The following is a 21,984-nucleotide window of genomic DNA, read 5'->3' on the forward strand; positions in this document are numbered from 1 at the left end:
ACGTCACCAAGCCTGTCAGAATTCAAGGAGCATGTGGATAACGCTTTTAGTCATATGCTTTAGTTTTAGGTAGTTCTGCAAGCAGCAGGGAGTTGGACTCGATGATCCTTATGAGTCCCTTCCAGCTTGAAATATTCTGTAATTCTATGATTCTATGAATGGAAGATCCTGAAACGAAAATAAAAATATGACATTTAGATCCTTTAACAGTTTCACTTTAGACTTGCTGTGATTTGAAATGGACATAGCAGGAGAAGTCCATTACTTGTAATAGCCCAGGGTATTTCTTTTCCACAGATGCCATATAAAAGGGATTTCCCAGATGTTCAATGACCTACTTAACCATAGATTTCTTTCACTCTGTTTCACTAAAAATAGCATTTGTCAGAAAACTCTAATACATTGAAATAAAAATGCTGCAGAACTTCTATTAGTTTTGCTAGATTTTTTTTTGTACACGGTCCTTCCAGGTCAAGGATGTGGACCTCTTCATTCTAGCAGGGTCTCTTGTCTCCAGGGGCACAAACTTTCAGCACCATTGGTGAACACACTCTCTCTTCTCTCTCCTGGCTTTCAGGAGGTCTGGCACAAAACAAAAACAAAGGTTGGATTTTTCCGGGGGACAGACATTCTGTTTTGAACAGCTTTTCTCATCTCGCAGAAACTTTACCCTTCGGACCAGTCAGGGAAGTTGCTGAATCAAACCTGGAAGGGACTTTAATGAAGTACATAGGGGCCCAGTGACTGGGAGGAGATGTCAGACCGCTGCAGATATTGACAGAAAGTGGCTGACTATCATCATTCAGTGAACAGAAACCCATGCTCAGATCCAGATTAGAAAGGAATCTGGTGGAGGGTTTCTGGGATGAGACTGGAGTTTCAGCTGATAATCAAGGGATTGCCCACTTTGGAGCCTGAAGGAGAAAAGCTGCACTCTTAGCCTTTGCTTGGTAATATGATGGAGGAAAATCCACAGTGCTTCTCTCCCAATGGGACAGGATGGTTTCTATGATTTTACTATATTACTTTTTCCAAAAGCATGCTGCAGCACTCTTTAAACTCCAAGTAGATAGAACAGCTTCTTTCCTGCTCTTTACAGCTCAGTGAGCCTAGACTGCAAATCATTTCATGTGGTTCCCCCTATCCCTCAGAGTCTACTAACCTTCAAAACATCGTTGAGCTTCAAAAGATTCTTAGTTATCGCTGATTGAAAGCCCACAGTCCAGGAATCATCATCAGCATCTCCCTGGATAAAGTTTTCCCAGCAGTAATTATAGTCTGGAGAAATGGAAGCAAGATGACTAACCTGAGTTTATTCAGATACCAGAAAAGCTCAGGGAACAAGACTTTTTAACCTCTTCCTTGTGCCCATGACACAGAGACAGCTTGGCCGTGGACAGACCAGCTGCCGGATGATGTCCACTCCATATTTGGAACCAATGCCATTCTCTCTGCGCATTTTTTTTTCCCCTCTCTTGTCAGCGGAGGGCCCCTTCAGCCACCCTTATCCCAGAAGCTGGATTTAGTCCCCTAGGACAAGGGAGAAGCAGCCTATCTCCTATTCCCTCAGGAGTGACAGAAGGATGGTGTCTATAAACAAGGGAGAATTTTCATACAGGTCTGGTTGCTAAGAGTCCTGTTCCCCTTCTCCTGCAATATTTGAACATCTTTTTTTGGATGCGACACTCAGTCACTGAATGGTGATGGATGTGCCCCCAAAGAAGCTGGGCAGGACACTGGGCACAGAAACAAGCCCATACCAGATTCACCCATGCACAAAGTTCACCAGTTCACCCCTTCCCAGTCCCACAAATTACGGGAAACCTTGCCTTCAATTTCCATGACAGCAATGGTCACTCCCGCCAAGCTCACAAGTTTCTTCAGACCCTGGCGATTTTTTTCATCTTCTATGGAATAAAGCCGTGCTACATATATGTTTATCTTCACATTTGAGTGCATCTTTAAGAAATTCAGTATTTTATGGCAGCATTTCGCACAGGGGCTCCAGGACAAGTACCAGGTGATGGAACAGTTGACATAATTATTGGATCTTCTCATCTTAAAGATCTTCTCCAGGAAGTAGACTTCAGCATGGTAATAATGTTCATTTCTGACCCAGTGTATCCAATGCTTGCCATCCTCACCCCACTGCAGTTTGCATAGTAGATACGTCTCCCATGGAGCCTTATGGGGGTCAAAATGATACTTTAACACCTTCTTAGATATATACATGCTGAAACAGAAGAGAAACTTCAAGGAATCACTGGTTACAACTTTGTTTTCGGTAGTTCTCCAGTACACAAAAAAAGGGGGAGGGTGGAGGAAATGAGAGGAGAACTGAGAAGGGCAAAACATGAGAGAGCAATGCAAGGTAAATGGAGAGGTAGGCACCACAGCAGGGTAAAGGAACCAAACTCTGAACCACCTAATCCTCCCTTTGTCTGCCACTTCATGCAGAACTTTCACCTCCTCACCCCTCCCTATGGCTATCCTCTTCCTCATCAGCGTGAGGATTTCTAAAAGCTTTCCATATCTCTTTATGCGTCAGACATTTTTCCAGGGCTCCTATGTAGCCCTTTTCAATGTAGGGAGCCATTGTGAATTTTGTAAAAACTAAAAAAAAAAAAGAAAGAAAATAAATCCACTGATAAATTATGAATCTGAGTATTTCTCCTTATTGGATTCTCTTGCTGTTTGTATTTTCATAAGGATTAGAACAGTCAGCACAATCCTACATGAGAGAAGGAAAAAGAAGTGCTCTATACAACAAGATGCAGTTCCCAAGAATGACATCTGTTGACAGATAGTCCATCTCTTAGATCCGGATCTATTCAGTTCAGAACAGACCTCTAAATATTGTCAGTTCAGTAACTATACAAAGACTGCTAGTGTTGGTCGTGAATGTATCCTTTATATCAGTTCATCTAATTCTTACAGAAGGTATCTTTACGGTTTTGGAAAGCAGTGTTACAATAGATTACAGAGATCTGATTTGTTCAAAAGTATCTGTAGTTGTTGACATCTGATTATAACATGCAGACAAGTTAAAATTTTCACGTCTTACTTAAACTGATCTTAAGCACCCTCTTGCCTGTGTCTTGACCATAAAATATTGCACTTTGGATAAGCTATTGCAGTGGGTGTCCCGTGCATATTTTCAGGGACATAAGCCATTTCCTTAGAACAATCTTGCAATACACTAATCTTCAAGATATAGCCACCTTAAAGATATGTTAAACCAAGTGAAATGTATTGTGTAATCAACTTAATGCAATATAAACAAAAGTCTGCATTCTTATAAAAATCTGCTACAGCTATAACTTGCTATTTTTAAAATAATGGATTAATGCAAATTTAAACAGCTCTAACAGAAGGACAGACAAGAAATTTTAAAAACATCATAAAACGTTCCCATGCTATAGAATATATACATAATCCCAACACCTATTCCCTTTTCTCCCCAAACCAGATAAGAAAATACTTAAAATAAGTTGTGAGTTTACAGATAAATTGCCCAAAGCCATGCAATCACTTTAATTTTTTTACTTTTATAGCTATCACAAACAGTCCTTGCTGTTCAGCATTATTATGTACGGTACACATATACACAGGGAGCCTAACTCAAAAAAATCAAGCACTTAATAGCTGGTTCCTTGATACAAATATGAGACAAAATTAAGAGTTAACAAATAAAAAAAAAATTTAAAAGTCCTAAAACATTTTTAATATTCTTTCTAAATTTGGTTCATCAATCTTATGAAAGTGAACTTGTAACCCTTTCAGAATTTAAGAGCTGGAGAGAAATAGACCAACTGTAAAGACTGACTGAGTATTTGAAAGGTGGATTGCACTCAAAAATGTTTAGAGGAGTTAGGGGAGAAAATGGCAGAGGGATGACAGCCAACATAACTGTCTCCTAGACTTTATTTTCTTTTCCATTAGTATGCAGCTGCTATGTAAATGTGCATTAAACCTTGAAAACATATTTACTGATGACAAATATCTTTTAAAATGTGTTATTTATACTTTTCTATTGTCCCGTCATCTGTAACTTGAACAGGAATGCAATCAGTTTATTTTAAAATGTACTAGTTTTATGAAAACAGCTCCTAAACCTAATACCTCTCTTATTAAAACTTTGTGTAATAAACTGCACTATTATAGATATTTAATAATTTTCCTTCCTTCCTCTAACACTTTTTATTAGGAACTATTTAAAATTCTGCTCATAGCAAGATAATAATAGTAATAATGATAGTACCTAAAAATGTACAAGCATAGATGTGTCAAAACTTCTTTAATCTGCCTTTTCCCTCCATTGCTAATGCTTTGCACAGCCGATGCACTTCTTTACTAAACTTTGCATTAAAACTTTTTTTCCCCCTCTATTGGACAGAAAATGTCTGGTCTGACACTTCCTGTTTATTTTGTGGCACAACAGCCTTTTCAAGACCTCGAAACAGTCAATTCTCTTTATGATTCTCTTGCTGCCCAGCATTGGACTGAGCCAGCTCCCACCTTAGCCCTTCCTCAACCCACACCCATCCTTCACTCGTTTTTATCGGCGCCTTTTGTTCCCTGCCATTTTATGGCTCCCACGAAAGTTTTATGCCGGCGGGAACTTGCCCAACAGGCTCAGACTTCGGTGCAGCCCCCTCGCCCGCTGCAGTTACACCGGGGACCAGGGCTCCCACTCGGGTACGCTGGCACGAGTGTCACCCTCGCCCTTCCCCAAGCAAGGCAGATACTTTGCACAGACAGAAAGCAAACCCCTGGGGCGACAAAGCGAGGGGTCCCCTTGGGGTGGAGCAACACAGAGCTGAAGCTGGAGTGGTTTTTTTTTTTTTGGTCAGCAATTTTTTTTTTACCCTCTCAGCCTTTTCTTGTACATGGCTTCTCCTCTCCCCGTGAACCCTCCGGCTCCGCTCTTTTGCTTTGGTGCTGTCCTCCTTTCTGTTTCTGTTCCTGCAGACCAGGGCTCTGTGCCCAGCCGAGGAAGGAGCACACCCCCAGGCTCCGCTGGCTCCGGGTGATGTAAGAGGAAAGGGAAAAAAATGGTTTGACTGCGGTTGCTACCACATAATGACACGTCTTTACAAGCCTGCCCTTAGCGGCACTCTTTCCTCACCCCGCAGCCGGGGAGTGAGGGCTGATACATGCTTCCGGTTACAAACGTTATAATTGGACGACCCCTTTGAAGCCCGCTTGTGAGTTTGGGAAGGATGATAACACTTCGTTGGCAGAAAAATGAGATTTACTCTTCTGTGCAGGAAGCTCCTCCCAGCGGTGCAGCTGCGCTGCGTGGCACGCAGGCCTTTCCTCCCCAGCCCCGAAGCTCCGCTCGGCCTCACGCCTCGCGAGGTCTTTCCGTGCTGTCAGAGCTTTGTCAAGGACGAGGTGCTCACAGATACCTCTGATGAGAGACTTTGCTCGCAGGGTGTCAGCAAAGCTTACTCACTTTCCCTGCCAAACCCAGAAGGTGGAGAGTTCCCCCCGTGGAGGAAGAGAGGGGACCGTGCATTGGGAGCCTTGCAGAAGACGTGGCGTTCGAGGAGCTGGTGATCTCGAACAGGCCATGTCTGCTCTCTTGGGCCTTGGGCTTAGGGGTTGAGACACCCGTGTGTGACTCATGTAATCTGTAATTTATATACACAGGCCTGTGCTGCGCTGTGCTGCACGTGCAGCGTGGCCTTCAGGCCGAGCCACGCTGCACAAACCCCTCGGCCGCGGGATAAACTTACCTGGCGGATTGTAACAGAGGAGCCTGCAGGCAGCTCCTGCGTGGTACCAGCAATTACGCCACCGGCCTGGCCCTGCCCTTATCTACACGGGCAGCAGGAAGTTCGAACATCCTTTAGGAACAGAACTGTGTTCCTGTAAGAAAGTGCGTAGTAGCTCAGAAGACCAAAAAGGGGGAGCTTCCCTTCAGGGACAGGATCTGCGCCGTGTGCCATGGGGAAATCCATCCGGGGTCTGCCCAGCGCTGCGTGAACGCGGGGTGCCCAGCATCTGAAGGGATGTTAGATTTACTCGCTGCCTATATTCCTCTTCTTATTCTGTCTTATTAGAACAGCTGTTTTATTTAGCTATTTGTTGTCAGGCCTTTCTTATTGAGATCCAGTACCATCTCTCTTGCACACAGGCGATCCTGGCCAGGCCACTGAGATGCGCACAGCTTGGTGCAGGTGAGTATATGGATAAGACAGTGCGAGGGGGCAAAATCCATTTATTTTGAGATTTGTGAAATAAAATCACATTCCCCTTCCTTAAGATCTTTCTGAGTTTTGTTATACTAATTTCCTATGGAGACATTTAGGAAAGATAGTAGCTCCCAAGTCCCACAGAGTTACTGCTGTTCACCTAACCACCATGCTAGAAGAACACAGTGCAGCTCAGCAACTTTGCCAGCCCCCTTCTGAAAAGCGGGGAGGGGGGGAGGTCCGCAACTTTGCCAGCCCCCTTTTGCCAAGGCAAAACTAGCAAGACTCACAATCCAAGGGTGACACCGAGGAGCAGCTACAATTACCAGTGACTCAGAAGCTCATGTTCTGCTTGCAGATTAACTGCGCTGTGGATGCAGACAGCTTAGCTGGCTCCATGCAAAGTCTGGCTGGGTTCGTTAGCTGAGGCCCAGCACTGCCTGCTCAGGTCTGGAAACATTACAAATACTTTCACAGGAAACCAAGTCTAAGCTAACAAGGACCAGAGAGAGCTCTGCAGAGACTCTGCAGACATGTTTCTGAGAGTAGGAGCCCAGGGAACAGGGGGCAATGACATCCGAGTGACTCCTCATAGACCCATGAAGGGACCAGCTCTCCCTCCAGCTGAGCTATGCCTCACTCTGCGTGCCGGCAGCCCTCTGTGGTTTAGGAGGTGAGGTTACCTCAGGCTCAACACTGCTTGGATACACAGAGCCAGCTTTGGACTAGTACAGTGACAGAGCTATTTGGCCCTCCAGGAACTGGCCTTGGGGTTTTTTCCATTGCCTGGGATATCCCAAAACTGCATGAGTTGACAGTACGAGGATTTTGGTTTCCATTTCTCTTTTCATGGAGTACCTGAAGAAAATGGCTGAGCCTTGTCTCTTCTGAGGGACAAGGAGCTTCAGTGGTTTCAGGGCTGATGCTGGAGCTGGTGCCAGATGTTGACACCAGCTTGTCAAACTCTCTTGGCTTGAGTGCTGGCTGCCTCAGAAACTGCCTCTCTCCATGAGGGACAAAGTGAGCACTGTGGGCTGTTGGCTAACCAATGCACACCACCCTAACCTGATGGGCAAATTTTGTGTGCGTCTTGGAAGAGGCTGTAAAGACATGCATGACCAGTGTGTTCATTTTGACATGATTGTTTGTGCATGTATCATAAGTATCTGTGGCAACAGTGCGTCTTTCTGAAAGCTGAAAAGGATCACAGATACTATCGGGAAAGGTTTGCTAGGAATGCGAGGAATGCTAGGAATTGCGAGGTATTAAATATGCTACTTCTGTCATAAAAAAAAAAACACAAATGGAAGTTCGTGGTGGAAATTCATGAAGATCAAGGTTGTGATAAACACACCTACCTTTGACCGAAAAACTTACAATACTAAGGAATAGGCCTCTTTGGAGATTTCAGATTGAGACGCAGAACACTTTTAAGATAAGATGGTGATACTCAGCCTGTAATGGACTGCGTGGAGATTTGATGAGAAAGTTTCCTGCAGGATAATGTGCAGTATGCATTTGTTTACATGATCCATTCCAGTGACCCTGCTCTGACAGCAATAAACATCACCTGAGATGAAGTCAAGAGATGGGATGGTACTTTCCTAAACTGCAGCAGCTCTGTTCACTAGAATATGCCTGTCAACAACTTCCTCCAAAGATGTAAGCAGTATGTGATGGGCTGACACTAAGCAATGCCTATATCTCTTCTCCAGAAGCCATTTCCCATTCTATATATTACTTCACCTCTAGCGCCACAAACCATATTGCTTGTATCTGTGACCCCTGAAAACCCTTAGTAGACAGACACACACTCATTGCAAGAGCTATAATTTCTCAGGATTAGTAAATTTACTTGATTATTTAATTGATTCTCAGTCACATACTCTCCATCATGCAACCAATGTGAATGACACAGGGGTATAAAACTAACACAGCTTGAGACACAAGAACATGGCATTTTCTAGGTCAGGTCCTCTTCCAGTCTTCCAGGCTTCCTCATGTCTGCTCCAGGCTTCCTCATCTCCCGTGTGCCGCAACAGCAATATGGCGTGCTGATCTGGATTTCCTGCAGCTTGGGGAAAGAGATGTTTTTGCTATGCTGTGGTGACTTCACATCATGTTGTCAAGCCACAGGTTAACCTTCTGGCAACAAAAGGCTGGATGTTGAGGGCTTCCAGTTTCCAAACACCAGGGCTTGAACTGCCTCCTCCTGCTGCTGCAGTGTCCTAGGACTGGATGAAAATGACATGCTACACTGCTGAGATAATGTTAGCCCTCCCACCACAGAGTGGGATGTCTTTACTTACCCTCGTGTCACGGGATGGGGGTTGCCCTCAGAAACACCAGTCCCTTTCTGGAAAGCTGCCCAAACATCTGCTCTGTGCAACAGGAGTGCATCCTTGCAATGCACAGAACGAGCCATGCTCGGTACCACCTGGAGCACCAGCTTCACACATGCAGGGCATATGCTGGTACAAAATCACAGCTCGGGGGAGTCGTCAGAGCCCTGTCAGAATGTGGCTGTGGGCCCACACCTGAGCTAGAACGAATCTGCAGCACCTACCGATGACCACCAGCACTGCCTGGGTCTGGCATTAATGGTCAGGAGTCTGCCAGGTAACTAATAAGTATTATTAATTACAGGGTTCTGACAGGGTTGTAGAGGAAGCAAGTTAGGTAATTAGATTGGTAGACACCCAATGAAGAAAAGAAGAAAACTGGTGACTTTGATTGATGTGTCCACAGTCATTTTGCCTTTTGAGCACTCTGGCTGTATTTGTTATCTCGGTGAAAGATTGGATACCACGATGAAAAACATCATGTGAGATCATCAGCAGGTAGGTAACTCAACCAGGAATACAAAACATCTTGTTCTGACAGCTCAACCATGGGACATATGAGTCATAATGTTTTAGTTCAATTTACCTCATTCAGTATGAGATATTTATATTTATCTTTATATTTATCTTTATTACTCAATGAAATAGAAACCATAACATAACTGCATTTTTTGTGATTCACTTTCCTCTTTTAAAAGCTTGCAGTGTGTCAGGGAATATTTCCTACACATATATTGGATGTTGGTTCCCCAGTAGCTGGGCCTCTCTGTCTCCCACATCTGTTTGTGAACTTGTTAAGGAGCCTTTATCACCTCCCAGAGTTGAATAGGATAGGAGAATCCTGGTACAAGCCAGGAGCTTTATAGGAAACAATTGTCACCAAAACCAGTGTACCACAAAACTACAGCATGCCCTAGCACTTCTCTCTATAGCCTCTTGGATGTTGTTGACCTTTGCTGTCAGGTTCTCATCTTTCCTTACAGCTCAGCCCCTCTAGCCTCAGACCTGTGTCACAGCCACTCATCTGACATTATATATATGTCCAGGCCCCTGGGACAAAGAACAGGAGGGACAGTTCAGAGCTCAAAAAACAAGAGGCAAATAAATACCCCAGAAAAAAATTACTGATCCCTGTTGTTAAGCTTGTTTCCTTGTTTTATAAGGCACATGCTGCCCAAATGATTTTCAGAGGATTTGAATTGGATGATAATGGGGGCAGACAGTGAAATAGCTTCTGTTTTGAAAGCTAGTGTTTGAAGAAAGAAAAAGAGAATGGGAAAAGTAATTTCCTGATTTCAGGCCTGAGCAGTGCAATAGCATAAAGGATATCCCTCTCTCTTTAAAGGAGATCTCTCTTTTCTGCATCATCTATGTGTCATCCAAACGCTTCTCACTGCCAAGAGACTCCCCTGAACGGTGACACTGCCCACCTCAATTAGCTGGTCGAGAAAACTCGTCCCATAAAGAGGGAACGTGAGTCAGACGGAGGCAAAGCAAGCCAGGCTGGGATACAACACATCTGTGCAGCTCTAGTTGTCCATTTGCAAGGTCCTTTCATTACCAGAGGAATTTCTTGGAGACACTTGTGATAAAAGGAGCCAGTCCACCCCTCAGCACTACCCAGCTTCCTCCATGCCACCCCAGAGGCAGCAGGCAGTTGCCTACACATCCGTGGCTCGGCAGTATGAGGGATGGGCCAGCAGAGCTGAGGAGACTCGGGCAGGATTGGCCCCTGCTATTGCCTGTGGGACAGCCTGCACTAGGCACAGCCGGTGGGAAATCTGCCCCCGCGTGCTGGGGCCATCGTTGCTCCTATCCCCAACCTGAAAATGCCCCATCTCATTCCAGCCCATGGACAGTCCTTTGCTGCACCAACACCAATAGCTCTGGGGAAACCCTGCCTGCCCTGTGGTTCAACCCTAATGTCTGCAGACTTCTTCTCAGAGACAAACACACAAGCATCGCAAGGGCAATGTAGCTAGGCAGTGGAACTTATCTCTGTCCCCAAGTCAGCCCTGCGTCCATCTCCTCTCTTCAATCTGTGTATCTCCAGAAGGAAAATTCAAGCTGCAGCAGCAGGTAGTAGATGAGTGAAAGGAGAGATGGGGATAAAGAGGTTCTCTAAGGGTATGGTGGCTGTGCAGGGGGTGGTAGGGCCAAGGGTTTTGGCAAAAGCCCATGGCAAGGGAAAAAATCCCAATTCAGGTGAAATCTACTGTGAGACAGGGAATGAGGAAAACTTCATTTTCTTCTCTCTGGCCCCAGTATGTCCTGGGTTTAGCCTTAGAAAGATACAACATGAGCCAGGACAGCTTTATCTTGAATTCAAGCAACAGACGGTGTCTATACTGGGATTTTGTAGTCATGCCTGAATGAGAAGGAGCAGGGTGAGCTGTGAAATGGGCTCAAATCCAAATCCCAAAACAACAGCCAAAGTTGCTTTATTGGGCTTGCATCATATCTTTGCAGATGGTTTGAAGCAGGATAGCTCCACTTACTACAGCACAAATTGTTCATAGGGCTGCAGCAGGACTATCCCTGGCTGTTTGTTATCGCTGTTCTGCTGCCAGCTACCACTCTTGCGGTTCTGTTATTGGGAAAGACAGGATGAATGGTCTCCTCCATAGATTTTTTAATGTTTAATTCTAATCCACTCAGTTCTGCAAGAGGTAGTAAAAGAGCTTGGAGAGCAGCTCTGCAAAGGAACAGATGGATTTGGGCCAAAAATAACCAGGCACGCAAGCAAACCAAAATGGAAAGCTGCAATGTGATATGAAACAAGGTATCACAAACTTGGGAAATTCCATTTTGCCAGAAATACCTTTTCTGACTGACTTCAGCCAAGCTTGAAGACAGCTGGCCAGAAATCGGTGGTTCTGTTTCCTGAAAAGCATCACCCTGATGAGATGTTTTTATTCTGACTCACAACACAAACAGGGTCCCTCCTTCCCTTCCCTCCCAGTCTCACTGGTTTCTCACCCACATACTGATAGCCTGTGGCATGCGTAGCTGGGATGCCACAGAGCCAGGTTTAAAAAGAGGTATGAACCTGAGTCTCACCCAGGAGTGGCTACCCAATTAATCTCCTTCTTTTCAGCCTGGAGAACCCTTGCCAAAGAAAAAAAAAAAAAAATTGAAACCCAAAACTTTCCACAGAAACCTTTTTATTCTGTCCAAGCAACCTTTCCCTATGAAAGCCAAATAATCCTGGCCAGCTCAGCTCTCATTCCTGCACGCACTGCTGTGTCTCCAAGTTAGAAACCAGCTCAAAGGGCTGCAGGAACAGATTGTCCTTAACTGAGGAGAACAAAAGCTAGGACTAAGCACACACGGGTGGGATTTACATTTTGACAGCTTCATCTTCAGAAGGCTGAGGCTTTTCTTAAACATAGGATCGGACTCTGCTGCTGTAGCAAGTACAGCTCCTACCTTTTCTTCTCCTGCTGTCCCCCACCCCTACTGGGGCAGGAGGGCACAGTTCCCTGATGTGAGTCTCTGAGTTTTAAATAAGGGGTAAGGGGTGAGCACTGTCGAAGCCAAAGGGACTGCTGAGCTGGCTAGTGTCCATGGCACACTGAAAACAGTATGGATATTCAACATGATAGTGTGGGAAAGTTCTCCTGCCCTCAACAGTGAGTGGCCACGAACTCCTAAACCTCACTGTGCCACAGCCACAGCACCTTTGCTTTGTTGGTGCTAGTGGATACTCTCATCTCCTCCAGTCTGGGATCCTGTCATCCTTACCATCAGGCAGGAAAGGAGTACATGTGAGGCTGTGCGGCAGCAGACCAGATAGGTGGATAGGGCTTTCTTCCGAGGCACAACACATTTTGACACAAATAAAGGGCATCTGCACCCATGCAAACATTGAAACAGCTGGAAGTTGGAGATTAAAAAACTATTGTTACTTTGGCCCCTGTGAGCATGCAAAGAAGCCTGATGCAATCTGACTGTGCTTTAGGAAGCAGAGTTGGAAAGCAGATGAAGCTGCCAGGTTGATACCATCCCCTGGTTTCCTTGGAGAGATTGCCACCATGCCAGAGAGGCTGTCTCAGCAGCATGGTTGGTGGAAAGTTCTCAGCACTGATGTCCTTGACAGTGCCCTCAGTGGTGCCAATACCACGCACGCTGAGAGCACCTAACTATCCCCACAACATAAATGGACAATAGTGAAGGAGGATCACGAAACAGAATAAGAGAATTCTCCCTCTCCATTAAAAAAAAAAAAAAAAAAAAGCATTAATAAAAAGAAAACAGAGCAGAAAGGGGCAAAGCAGAGGTCTGGTCTACACTGGTATGGTGCCTGCATCCTTGTAGCTGATGGCAGCTACTGTTGCAGTCATATTGGTGCAAGCAACGGGTGCATCAAAATCAACTCTATCAAGAGCTATGTTTGTCTTCAAATCAAGTTTGCTTTGGTTACTGGCCAGAGACTGCTGCATGTCACATAGAAGCAAGGAAACAGAGCAAGGAGATACAGAGTCATGAAGCAAAAAAATACAGGGACACGAGAATTTAAAATGGCAGGCCATCTGGAGAACAAAAATGAACAGGAAAAAATGCATGAGAGAAATAAAAGCAAATAAGAGAGAGAACAAGAATAAGCAGAAGAACCTGAGGGGAGATCAGAGATGGGCCAAGCACAGGATACTCCTCTGGAACGTTGCACTTCCATCCGGTCTGTGCGAGGGGAAGGAAACGCTGGATACCCTGTGCTACGAGGCTCATTCATCCCATGCGCAGGGAAGACAGACCAGAAGAGCATGACAGGTGGTGGAGGGGAAGGACATCCTTCTCCTAGCTCAGCTGAAGCCTTTAATCTTTACCAGCCTGGCTTCTGGCATATGCCCCAGCCCTGTTAGCAACAACATCATCCTAAAGCAGGGGAAGTTCAGCTTCATTTCTTATAGTCTGCTTGATTCCCAGGCTAATGAACCCTCCAGGAGCTCAGGCCACGTACCCTCGTGGTTTAGACCCTAGAGATTAAGATCTTCAGAACCCATTTTAGCTGAAGGGCTTGTTTGCACAGGAAATTTCCCCCAGTTGTGTCCTTTATCTTACAGGCATCTGCCTAGTGGAAACTCTAGTGCACAAGTCACTTACCTGCAGCACAGGTAGCAAAACCAGCACCCACGGAGAATTTGAATGGCCTGCAGCCAAGCCAGCAGCTGGTAACTGTGTGATGCTGAAAGAAACACAAATAAAGAGTAGTGAGTCTCAACTGCCACTGAGAACAGAACAGCTGAGTCAACACCTCTGCAAGATTTCTAGTGGCACGTTCAGTCTTTCCTTTGCAAAAAGACAGAGTCTGGTACGTCACCCTAGAAAGGATGCTGGTCTCTCCCTGTGCAAACAAGCAAAGATGTGCATTTTGCACCAATTAAGCTCGGCCCAGCTTGCAGCCAGTTAAGTTGATACCAATGCAAATACTAATTTATAGAGGTTGTATCTGGGACTTGCTGTCCAAAACACAGGCACAGGTGAGCGCTGTGAGCCTGAAGAGAAATCAAGCCAGGGAAGAGCAAAAAGGCACAAGAACCGTTGTGCAGGGGGGAAGCTATGTTTTCAAGCTTTTATTTTGGATGCAGAATGACTAAACAGAATTTCCTGGATTTATGTGCTGTCATGGCAGATATCACTGTATATCCTGTTCAGGTTCACAACACTCTCTGGATGTCTTGTGAAGGTACCTGAAATTGTCCTCTCAGGAATAGCCTTCAGGAGCCAATCCTCTTAGGAAGGAATAGGCAAAACAAGAGGAGAATAAAGGAAGAAAGCTCATGTCACTAAATTCTCCAAGATTTTACTCATGTGATAATGGCGGACAATGCTATGAGAGAAAATGCACAGCATCACCCCTTCCAAGGAGAGGGACTTCTTCATCTGGATGATGTTTCCCCATTTGTCCTGTCCCTCAGCTGCAGCTCAGCTCTTGTTTTGAGGCCTGGAAAGAGTTGTTTGTGTGTGGGAAGAGAGGCCCAAGTTTGTAAAAGACCTCTGCAGTTCAAGCCTGTCTCACCCTATGTATGGAGCAGCCGTTACGGAGAGCTGTGTCCGTGGTGCCTTGCTGCCGTGTTCATAGCAAGCCGGTGACCAAGAGGAATTTCTCAGTCGCTGAGGGAGGGAGCAGTTTTCCTTCATGAAGCTGCCAGCTTGAGATCTCCTGGAGACTGTCACTGAGAGATGGGAAGAAGGGAGGCAGGACAAACGCTCCCAGCGTATCTCCGCCCTGTGTCTCAAAAGGCGCCGGGGCACCAGGGCGAGCCCACCATTAGACCGAGCTCTCTGCATCCACTCTCACTCGATACCACCTTGCCCTGCCCGGGAGGGGCGGTAGTTTGGGGGGTAACCTACCCCATCTCAGCTCCCCGCCCCTGCCTTGTCCAGTCCTTCCGCCCCCTCGGGAGACCGCCAGCTGCCAGTCCCCTCACCGGCTTTGCTTCCAGCCCCTGCCCACCTCACTCGCCATATACTCAGCGACGCTAGAAACGCCCTCGCCTCCTCTGGGGCCCTGGAGCAGCCCAGCGGGCCGACCTCCCCCAGCACCCCGCGGCTCAGCGGGCCGGCGGCGGCGGGAGGGGCAGGAGAAGGGGGGCGGGGGCGGGGGCGGGAGCCGCTCCCGCCTAGGCGGCGGCTGTCTGCTGCCCCTCGGTGGCCGCCTGAGAGTGAAGCAGGGGAGAGCCGGGGGGACCGAGTTCAGCCTCCCCGCGACCTGTCCCAGAACCCTGCTAGTCCCGGGCCGGAGGCTGCTCTGGCTTCCCAGAAGCGACCTGTCTGCAAAACTCTGGCCTCAGGGACTTTCTCCACCCGTTCCCCATCCCTGTGTCCCAGGACCGGCTCTCCCTCACATCAGGGCCCCAGTCACCGAGTCTGGATGGGCTCCAAGCCGCAGGGCTGGTCTGCGGACATGGTTATATCTTCTTCTTTTCAGGTGTGAGACGGAGCTGATTGCATAAAACAGAAACCCCCGAGGACCCTGCTAACTCGGGTCAATGCAGTTATTTGGACTAATGTGAAGTGACTCACTCTCTGCCTAAAACGGCATTCCCTCGGAGGTTTGAAGGGATTCGAGTGCCGCAGTGCCCCAGCCCAGGAAAGGCCAGGATGCCGCTCTCCCTGGGCAGCAGCACAAGGCAGCAGCACACGAGGGAAGTGCCACAGCTCCCTGCGGCTGTCTTTTGGGATAGGGAGTAGCCAACTTCCACGCTGCCCTCCTGGTGGGGGGCATCCTTCCCAGCAACCCAGCAAAGGCCTGTGGGAGAAGCTGTCTTGTATGTGATGAACCCAAAGAGCCTCCTGCCCCACTCCGTGCGGTGCCTATGGCTGGGGCACAGAAAACAGCAGTGTCACAGGCTGTATACTCTTTCCCTAAATACAAACAGCAGTCTAGGCAGGAGGCACTGCCAGCTTGTGATCCTCAGGCCAGATCTTCACCTCTTCTCAGCCTAAGAATGCAAGGTGTCAAAGACACGTGAATCACCTGATGCTTGCTCCAGGCCTGGCAAGACTGCTGGGCCACCACAAAGCCTTGTGCCTCAGTTTCCCAGCATGTGGGGAAAACAACAAAAAATAGCAATAGCAGTTACCCACTGTTATGTGCACTGCTGAGGGTGGGGTGGGGAGGTGGGCAGTGACCTGTTTGTGGGAAGTGATTAATTAGGATTGTATTTTCCTTTTGTCAGCTATACTGAGGAGATGATATTGTGTTATTTTCAATCCTTCCCCTAACCTGATTATTGACGTCATGCCAAGCCAGGCCATGGGTAGACCTTTTTGCCACAGAACTACCCAGTGTAATTGCATTGCATTTGCTTGCAGTTTGGACACGACTCCTTCAGGTCACTGCCAGAGTATCTAACCAGCATCTCAGCTGGGTTTTGCAGCTTCTTAGCTTCAAACTGTCCAAACGTCATCATTATCCATAACCAAAACACAGAGTTCAGTGCTGGCTTGGAGATATACCCTAGAACAAGGGTCCCTGTGGTAAGGTAAGGTCTTTCCCTGATATGAAAAGCTGCCTGGAGCCGAGTCTGCTGATGAACATGGATTTGTGATGGATCCAGCGCAGTGGGATGGTGGACATCCCTCAGTTAGCCTGGACATTTACTGTATTCTAAGTACACCACTTCCTAAAATACTGGATCAGAGGAGCTGGCCAGTTATCCTTCTTCTGACAACTCATATGCAGAGAAACCCTCCTCTCCTCCCAACATCAGTTAGCAAACAGTGTTAGCAGCCTCCAAAGTCAATTGACTACAGCACAAGGACAGGGCTGGGGAGTGGTTCCCCCACCCCAGTTGACCTGCTTTTTCTTTGTCTCTGACCCATGTTTTCTAACTGAGGCTGCACCCTACTTACCAAACTGCCCAGTTCATGGTCTCCTCGATGTACTCAGCAGCCTCAGACCAGCATACAGAGATTCCTTTAAGGCTCTGAAGTCAACAGCCGGCATCTACTGGTGTCAGCAGTTCCACTTTACTGGTACAGGGGAGCTCTTTAACCCTGTGAAAATCTAGTCTAAGCAGGAGGCAGAGTTATCTCTGGAGTCGTAGTAACGCTGTGCTACAACATACCCCGATCTCACCACTTTGCTTTCCAAGTAGAAGGTGCACTTCTCCAACACACACCTCAAATACAAACAGCTGTGAGCACATTATGAACAAGCCCTAAACCAAGCCAGCTAACCCAAAGTGAAATCCTCCACAACACATGCAGTCCTCTCCCTGCGGAGAGGATGAGAAAGAGACAAAGAACCGCATGTGGCAGATCTGAGTCAGGGCACTGCAGACTCCACCGGAAAATGCTCAGACACCATAACGATGAAGGCAATCTAGGAACCTAGACGGAATAGACTGGTTTTCTGTTCTCTTTTTCTCTTTCCTCCCCTCTACTTAATGTGGCCCACCTTTTTCTCCCTGTGTTTATCCTTATTCCTTTGTCCAGGAATGCATGTATTGACACATTTAAATAAAGGGTCAGATTACGCACTCAGGTACACTGTTACAAGCACAGAAAAATTTCAAATCTCAGTGCCGTCTAAGCCGATGTGAAACTGTCTTTGACTATCATGGGACCAGAATCCATCCCTGCTGAGAAATCCTCCCGGTTACGCAGAGGGAACAGAAATCATCACCTGGCCCACTGGGCTAATTCCCTCTCTTTTGGCCTTAACTTCGGGAGGTTGCAACCAGATGTTCATGTGTTTCACCATAGGGGAGGTTTTAAAGCTAGGAAGAGGATGTTGCATAGAACAGCCTGATTCTGAGCATTTTCTTTTCCTCCTGTTTCCTGGTGCTACAGCAGATTGCTGTTAAGCAGGCTGCCAGCAGCCCTTGGCATTTCCATGACTGCATCATTCAGCGCTGCGAGGGACAGGTTCAGGTGCTCCAAGCAGCTCTCTCAAGCCACTGGAATGTCAGTACATGAATGACACATGCAGAGGACAGGCGTTGAAGCCCGTGACTTGTGTACACTGATTCTCTGGGGATCAAATCACAGGAGTGCAACAGGGGCTGGCCTTCATCACTGAGATGTGCTGGGGAACATGCTGTTCGATAGCCTGCGCTGGCTGCAGGGCAGCGCTGCTGCCATGTCCCCATGGGTGCAGCTGGTGGACAGATCAGAGATCAGACCTCCAGCTGGGGCCAGCACATGTCTTCGCAGAGCAGATGTGTACTGATAGAAACTGAGATCTTCAGCGGTTTGTGTCAACGTGCTGTCTGTGAACTGCAGTGGCTGAGGAGAGATGAACTACATCTGGCTTGGCCATTTCTGCTGCAGAGGTGGGGAAATCTGGTGGGTGCGGTAAGTGAAGAGAGACAGCTGAGGTGTTACCATGTCAGAGGACCCTGCTGGATCACAAGTCAACACCTGCACCTTTGCACCAAAGCCATGCAACATTCTGCAAGGTTACTTTGCATCTGCAGGCACTTTGACACTATTATTAGGCTGTTTACAACTATAGCAAAGCAATTTAGTCGTGAGTGGGGTTAAGAGAAGGTGTTCTCAGGCCTGTCTTAGCCCCAAAGTTTGCATGGAGGACACAACTGGGATTAGAACAGGAATTTTTAGCAAAATGTTCCCAACGCAGACAGTAATGGCTGCTCCTCCTCCTTCATGACTAAGCTCTGCTGGGGAAGAATTTTTATTTTGTCACAGCAGAATCTGGGGGACTGGCGTTCTTTCACTGTATTATTCTGTGGCTTTTTCTGACCTTGCAGCCTGGGAAGAGATGCAGTCAATAATACAGTCTCTTTGATTCTTTCTTTGCTGCCCTAAAAGATGTACTTTCACAGCCTAATTTGAGCTGGTTCTCCATGGACAATCTGAAGGAGACAAAGTACAGATAATTTTTACCTTTACGCCAGTAGTTGATGTCAATGCTATATTCCCCTCCTCAGCCTCCAGCCTTCACTGGATTCAATTCCTAGACAAATGACATCCAGTTAAAAAAGCTACAGCCTCTCACTGTTCGTCTCTTCTTTGTCTCTTTTTCTTTCCATCTCAGCCAAGTCAGCCATCTAAATATTGTTAGACAAAAGCAGGTAAATCTTTTTCTTCCGTCAGTCCCAGACAACATCCACTTGCAGATCCCATTCCACAGCCCTGGGCTTCACCGGCTCTACCATTCAGATGTAGAGCAGGTGCCAGCCAGCGAGGCTCAGGCTCTAACACTTGCTAATCACTGATGAATGCATGTGCAAGAGCCAGTCTTGGAGAAAAGGAGAGGGTGGACAGGTGGGGGTAAGGGCCAGGCAACGTGGGGATCCCTGTCTCAACCCCTGGCAGATTTGAAAGATGAGCACCCTTTTCCCTAATCCCAGTCTTCCCTGTAATTAGACACTTGCCTCACATGTGACCTGCTCTCATGGAGACTTTCTGGGGTTTAAAAAATCCAGAGGCACAGAATGGGCACGGTGACCTGCCTGAAAAGTACGTGCTAACTTGGAAGAGCTTGCTTAGTGGAATGTATTAGCAGCACTTCGGGACTGTGTGCCGGCTTACGACCTGCACAAGTGTAATTAGCCATCCACTTGGCACATAATCCTCATTAGTTCTGTTCTGATATGCATTAATAATGGTGAAATACATGGGATCAGCCTCAGGTGAGAGATGTGGAAGAAAGCAGGTGCCACAACACATAGTGAACTTGAGAGACCCTTCAATAGGCATAGAATCTAGCTACCACTTCAGTGCCCTGCTTGAACCAAAGGCTCTGGCAGCTACGGATTTTGCAGAGACTTTTCCCCCTGGGTGAGTTGTAGGAAACTGTCCCCATCAGAATGGGGAAGATGAGCAAAGAAGCCTCAGGAAAAAAACCCTTCTGTTTCATTTCAAATTTCGTAAGCGGTGTGTGTTTGGGGAACAAAAGGCAAACTGCCTGATACAGAGCATCCTTTCGGAGGGGAATGTGGGAGGTGACTCATGCGTTGAGGCTACATAGGGCCTTCGTACACTGAGAAACACAGGACTTGCTGTTCCCCTCTGGTGGTGGAAACGGCAGAAAGCATTTGAACACAGCTATCTCTATGCTGTTTGCTTTTAATAAGAGGACGTCTAACAGAGCCTGTAGGAACAACCACACAAAAGGAAGAGGGGAGAATTCGAACAGAGGACGCTTGGTTTTTGCCCAATACGCACAATCTCTCCGTGTTCCCCAGGGCTTTGCACAACCCTGGCTCTAACCTGTGCTGCTCGCAAATCTTCCCTTGGGGACACTATTCCATATTCCAGCTGATGAGCACTGGTAGGGAATGCTTCTTGATATGAGTGCTTACAACTACAGCACTCCAGCATCATGTGCATGGCAGGCACGGATGAAGCGTCGGTAAAGAAAGAACAGACCCATCAAACCCTAGAAATTTGGGTTGGCTTGCTAGCCTGCTTCCCACCTGTTTTTTAACACTCAGCTTTCCTGCCTTTTCAGGGAGTCGCTTTGGTTTTGTACCATGGCTCCTCTGTCCCAGTCTGCCTCTCCGCTGCTAACAAAGGGCCACATCATCCAGTAATTCTCAGGTGATTGAGAGACTGGGTTGTTAGTGGGAGGGAGAAGCTTTATCCTTTTCTCGACCTGCTCCCTTAAAGAGTCAAGAGAAAGGAAAACTGTATTTTAATATGAATGAGCGTCTAATTTTTGTTATTCTTTCTTGATCGCCTTCCTTCCACAAACATGACATCTTGGGTCCAGACTGTGAGCTGTGACCACGCTACAGGGGGTAGGCTGTCCGGAGCCGAGTGCTGGGCGAGTACTGAGGGCTGCAGGGCAGGAGTGTTTTCATACACCTAACTTGAGGACTGTTCAATTAAAAAAAAAAAAAAAAAAACAACAACAACAACAACAAAAAAACCCAACAAAATCGAAGGTGCCTGCTTGGGAGAAAAGCCAGACAAGTTCAACAGAATACAAGGGAGGGATTGCTACCTGCCTTCCTCAACCACTCACGTCCCTGGCAGAGGATGATGGCTCCCAGGGAAACCTCTGAGGGGCAACGGGGCTCAGGCTGTTCACTAATACCAAGTCTGCACCCTGCCACCTCGCTGAGCCCCATGAACATGAGCAGAATGACACAGCGACACTCAGTGACACTTCACAGTGTTCACCAAAACACAGATGACCTGCGTTTGAGCTAGCTACAGGAGGACAGAAGAGCACCTAATCTACATAAAATTTGAGACAACCTCTACCGCCATAACATTAACCTGATGAAAATGAGTTTAGCAATGCTCTGAGGTAGGAACCCATAGCATTTCTGACCCAGTGGTATAAGCTTCAGAGCTGGATTTACAGTATCATCCAGCTGCTGCTTCCCCAGCTCCAGTCTATGTAAACCAGTGTGTTTGCATCACTGCAGTGCAAGGTTGATCTCCAGCCCTCTGAAGGTAGTGATGCTACTGACACTAATGGGGAATCCCTTATAAGGAGAACTTGCTGGATGAAAACGTCTTTGAGCAACAGTCCTGTCTCACCTGTGCTTAGGCCAAGAGGCCAAGACTGTTTTTAGACCTGAGCTTCTATCTCTGCTGCTGAAGGACTACAGAAAAGGCTTGTTAGGGCATGCTTCAGTGAGTGGCTACATTCGCTTCCATATACTCAATGAGCCAGCTTATGCTTACTCACCTGATTAATGCTCCACAGTATTAGGCACGTAATGAATTGAGAACTGCAAAAGAGGGGGGCGGCCACAGCATGAAGGGAGCGGGGGACACAGTCTTGGGCCAAAACACAAATTGTTGCTGCTATTTGGCCCTGTTGGGAAGAACAGGACTTGACTAGATCTGAACTGTGTTGCTGTTCCAGCTGAAAACAGCTCCCAAAGAAACATGAGTGGATACTTGCATCTGCTCTATGAGTCATTCCCAACAGGTATTTTTTAAAAGCATATCAGCTCTAGACATTCATGGGCAGCATATCCAGTTTGCAGGCTGGTGGTGCCACAGGGCAG

General features: G+C 47.0%; 1 protein-coding gene and 1 long non-coding RNA gene across 3 annotated transcripts; both read right to left on the minus strand.

Moving 5' to 3' along the window:
- Window positions 1–43: 43 nt before the first annotated feature.
- On the minus strand, window positions 44–5,233 carry LOC142088298 (C->U-editing enzyme APOBEC-1-like). 2 transcript variants are annotated; one of them, XM_075163517.1, is made up of 4 exons: window positions 4,869–5,231; window positions 1,830–2,233; window positions 1,163–1,278; window positions 44–168 (listed from the first exon to the last, which is right to left on the minus strand). In XM_075163517.1, the coding sequence occupies exons 1-4, from the start codon at window positions 4,889–4,891 to the stop codon at window positions 145–147; spliced, it is 567 nt and encodes a 188-aa protein (XP_075019618.1). In that variant the 5' UTR covers window positions 4,892–5,231; the 3' UTR covers window positions 44–144. The 2 variants fall into 2 exon arrangements, with proteins under 2 accessions (XP_075019618.1, XP_075019626.1); XM_075163525.1 differs by lacking the exon at window positions 44–168 and adding an exon at window positions 175–582 and having other exon boundaries at window positions 4,869–5,233.
- An 833-nt stretch (window positions 5,234–6,066) lies between these two features.
- On the minus strand, window positions 6,067–15,099 carry LOC142088307 (uncharacterized). The gene is made up of 3 exons (XR_012675819.1): window positions 14,562–15,099; window positions 13,646–13,727; window positions 6,067–8,274 (listed from the first exon to the last, which is right to left on the minus strand). It is a non-coding gene; the product is annotated as an uncharacterized LOC142088307 (long non-coding RNA).
- Window positions 15,100–21,984: the final 6,885 nt, after the last annotated feature.

This window comes from Calonectris borealis, chromosome 1 (genome assembly GCF_964195595.1).
Source record: "Calonectris borealis chromosome 1, bCalBor7.hap1.2, whole genome shotgun sequence".
NCBI classification, from domain to species: domain Eukaryota; kingdom Metazoa; phylum Chordata; class Aves; order Procellariiformes; family Procellariidae; genus Calonectris; species Calonectris borealis.

What these genes read in the sequence shown, in the direction of transcription:
- LOC142088298 (XM_075163517.1), bottom strand. Translation starts at nt 4,891, where the DNA reads ATGTACAAGAAAAGGCTGAGAGG. An exon ending in TGCTGTCATGGAAATTGAAG is followed by an intron (nt 1,279 to 1,829) that starts GCAAGGTTTCCC and finishes CCATTTCTCCAG; the next exon opens with ACTATAATTACTGCTGGGAA. An exon ending in AGCTCAACGATGTTTTGAAG is followed by an intron (nt 169 to 1,162) that starts GTTAGTAGACTC and finishes TTTTCGTTTCAG; the next exon opens with GATCTTCCATTCATAGAATC.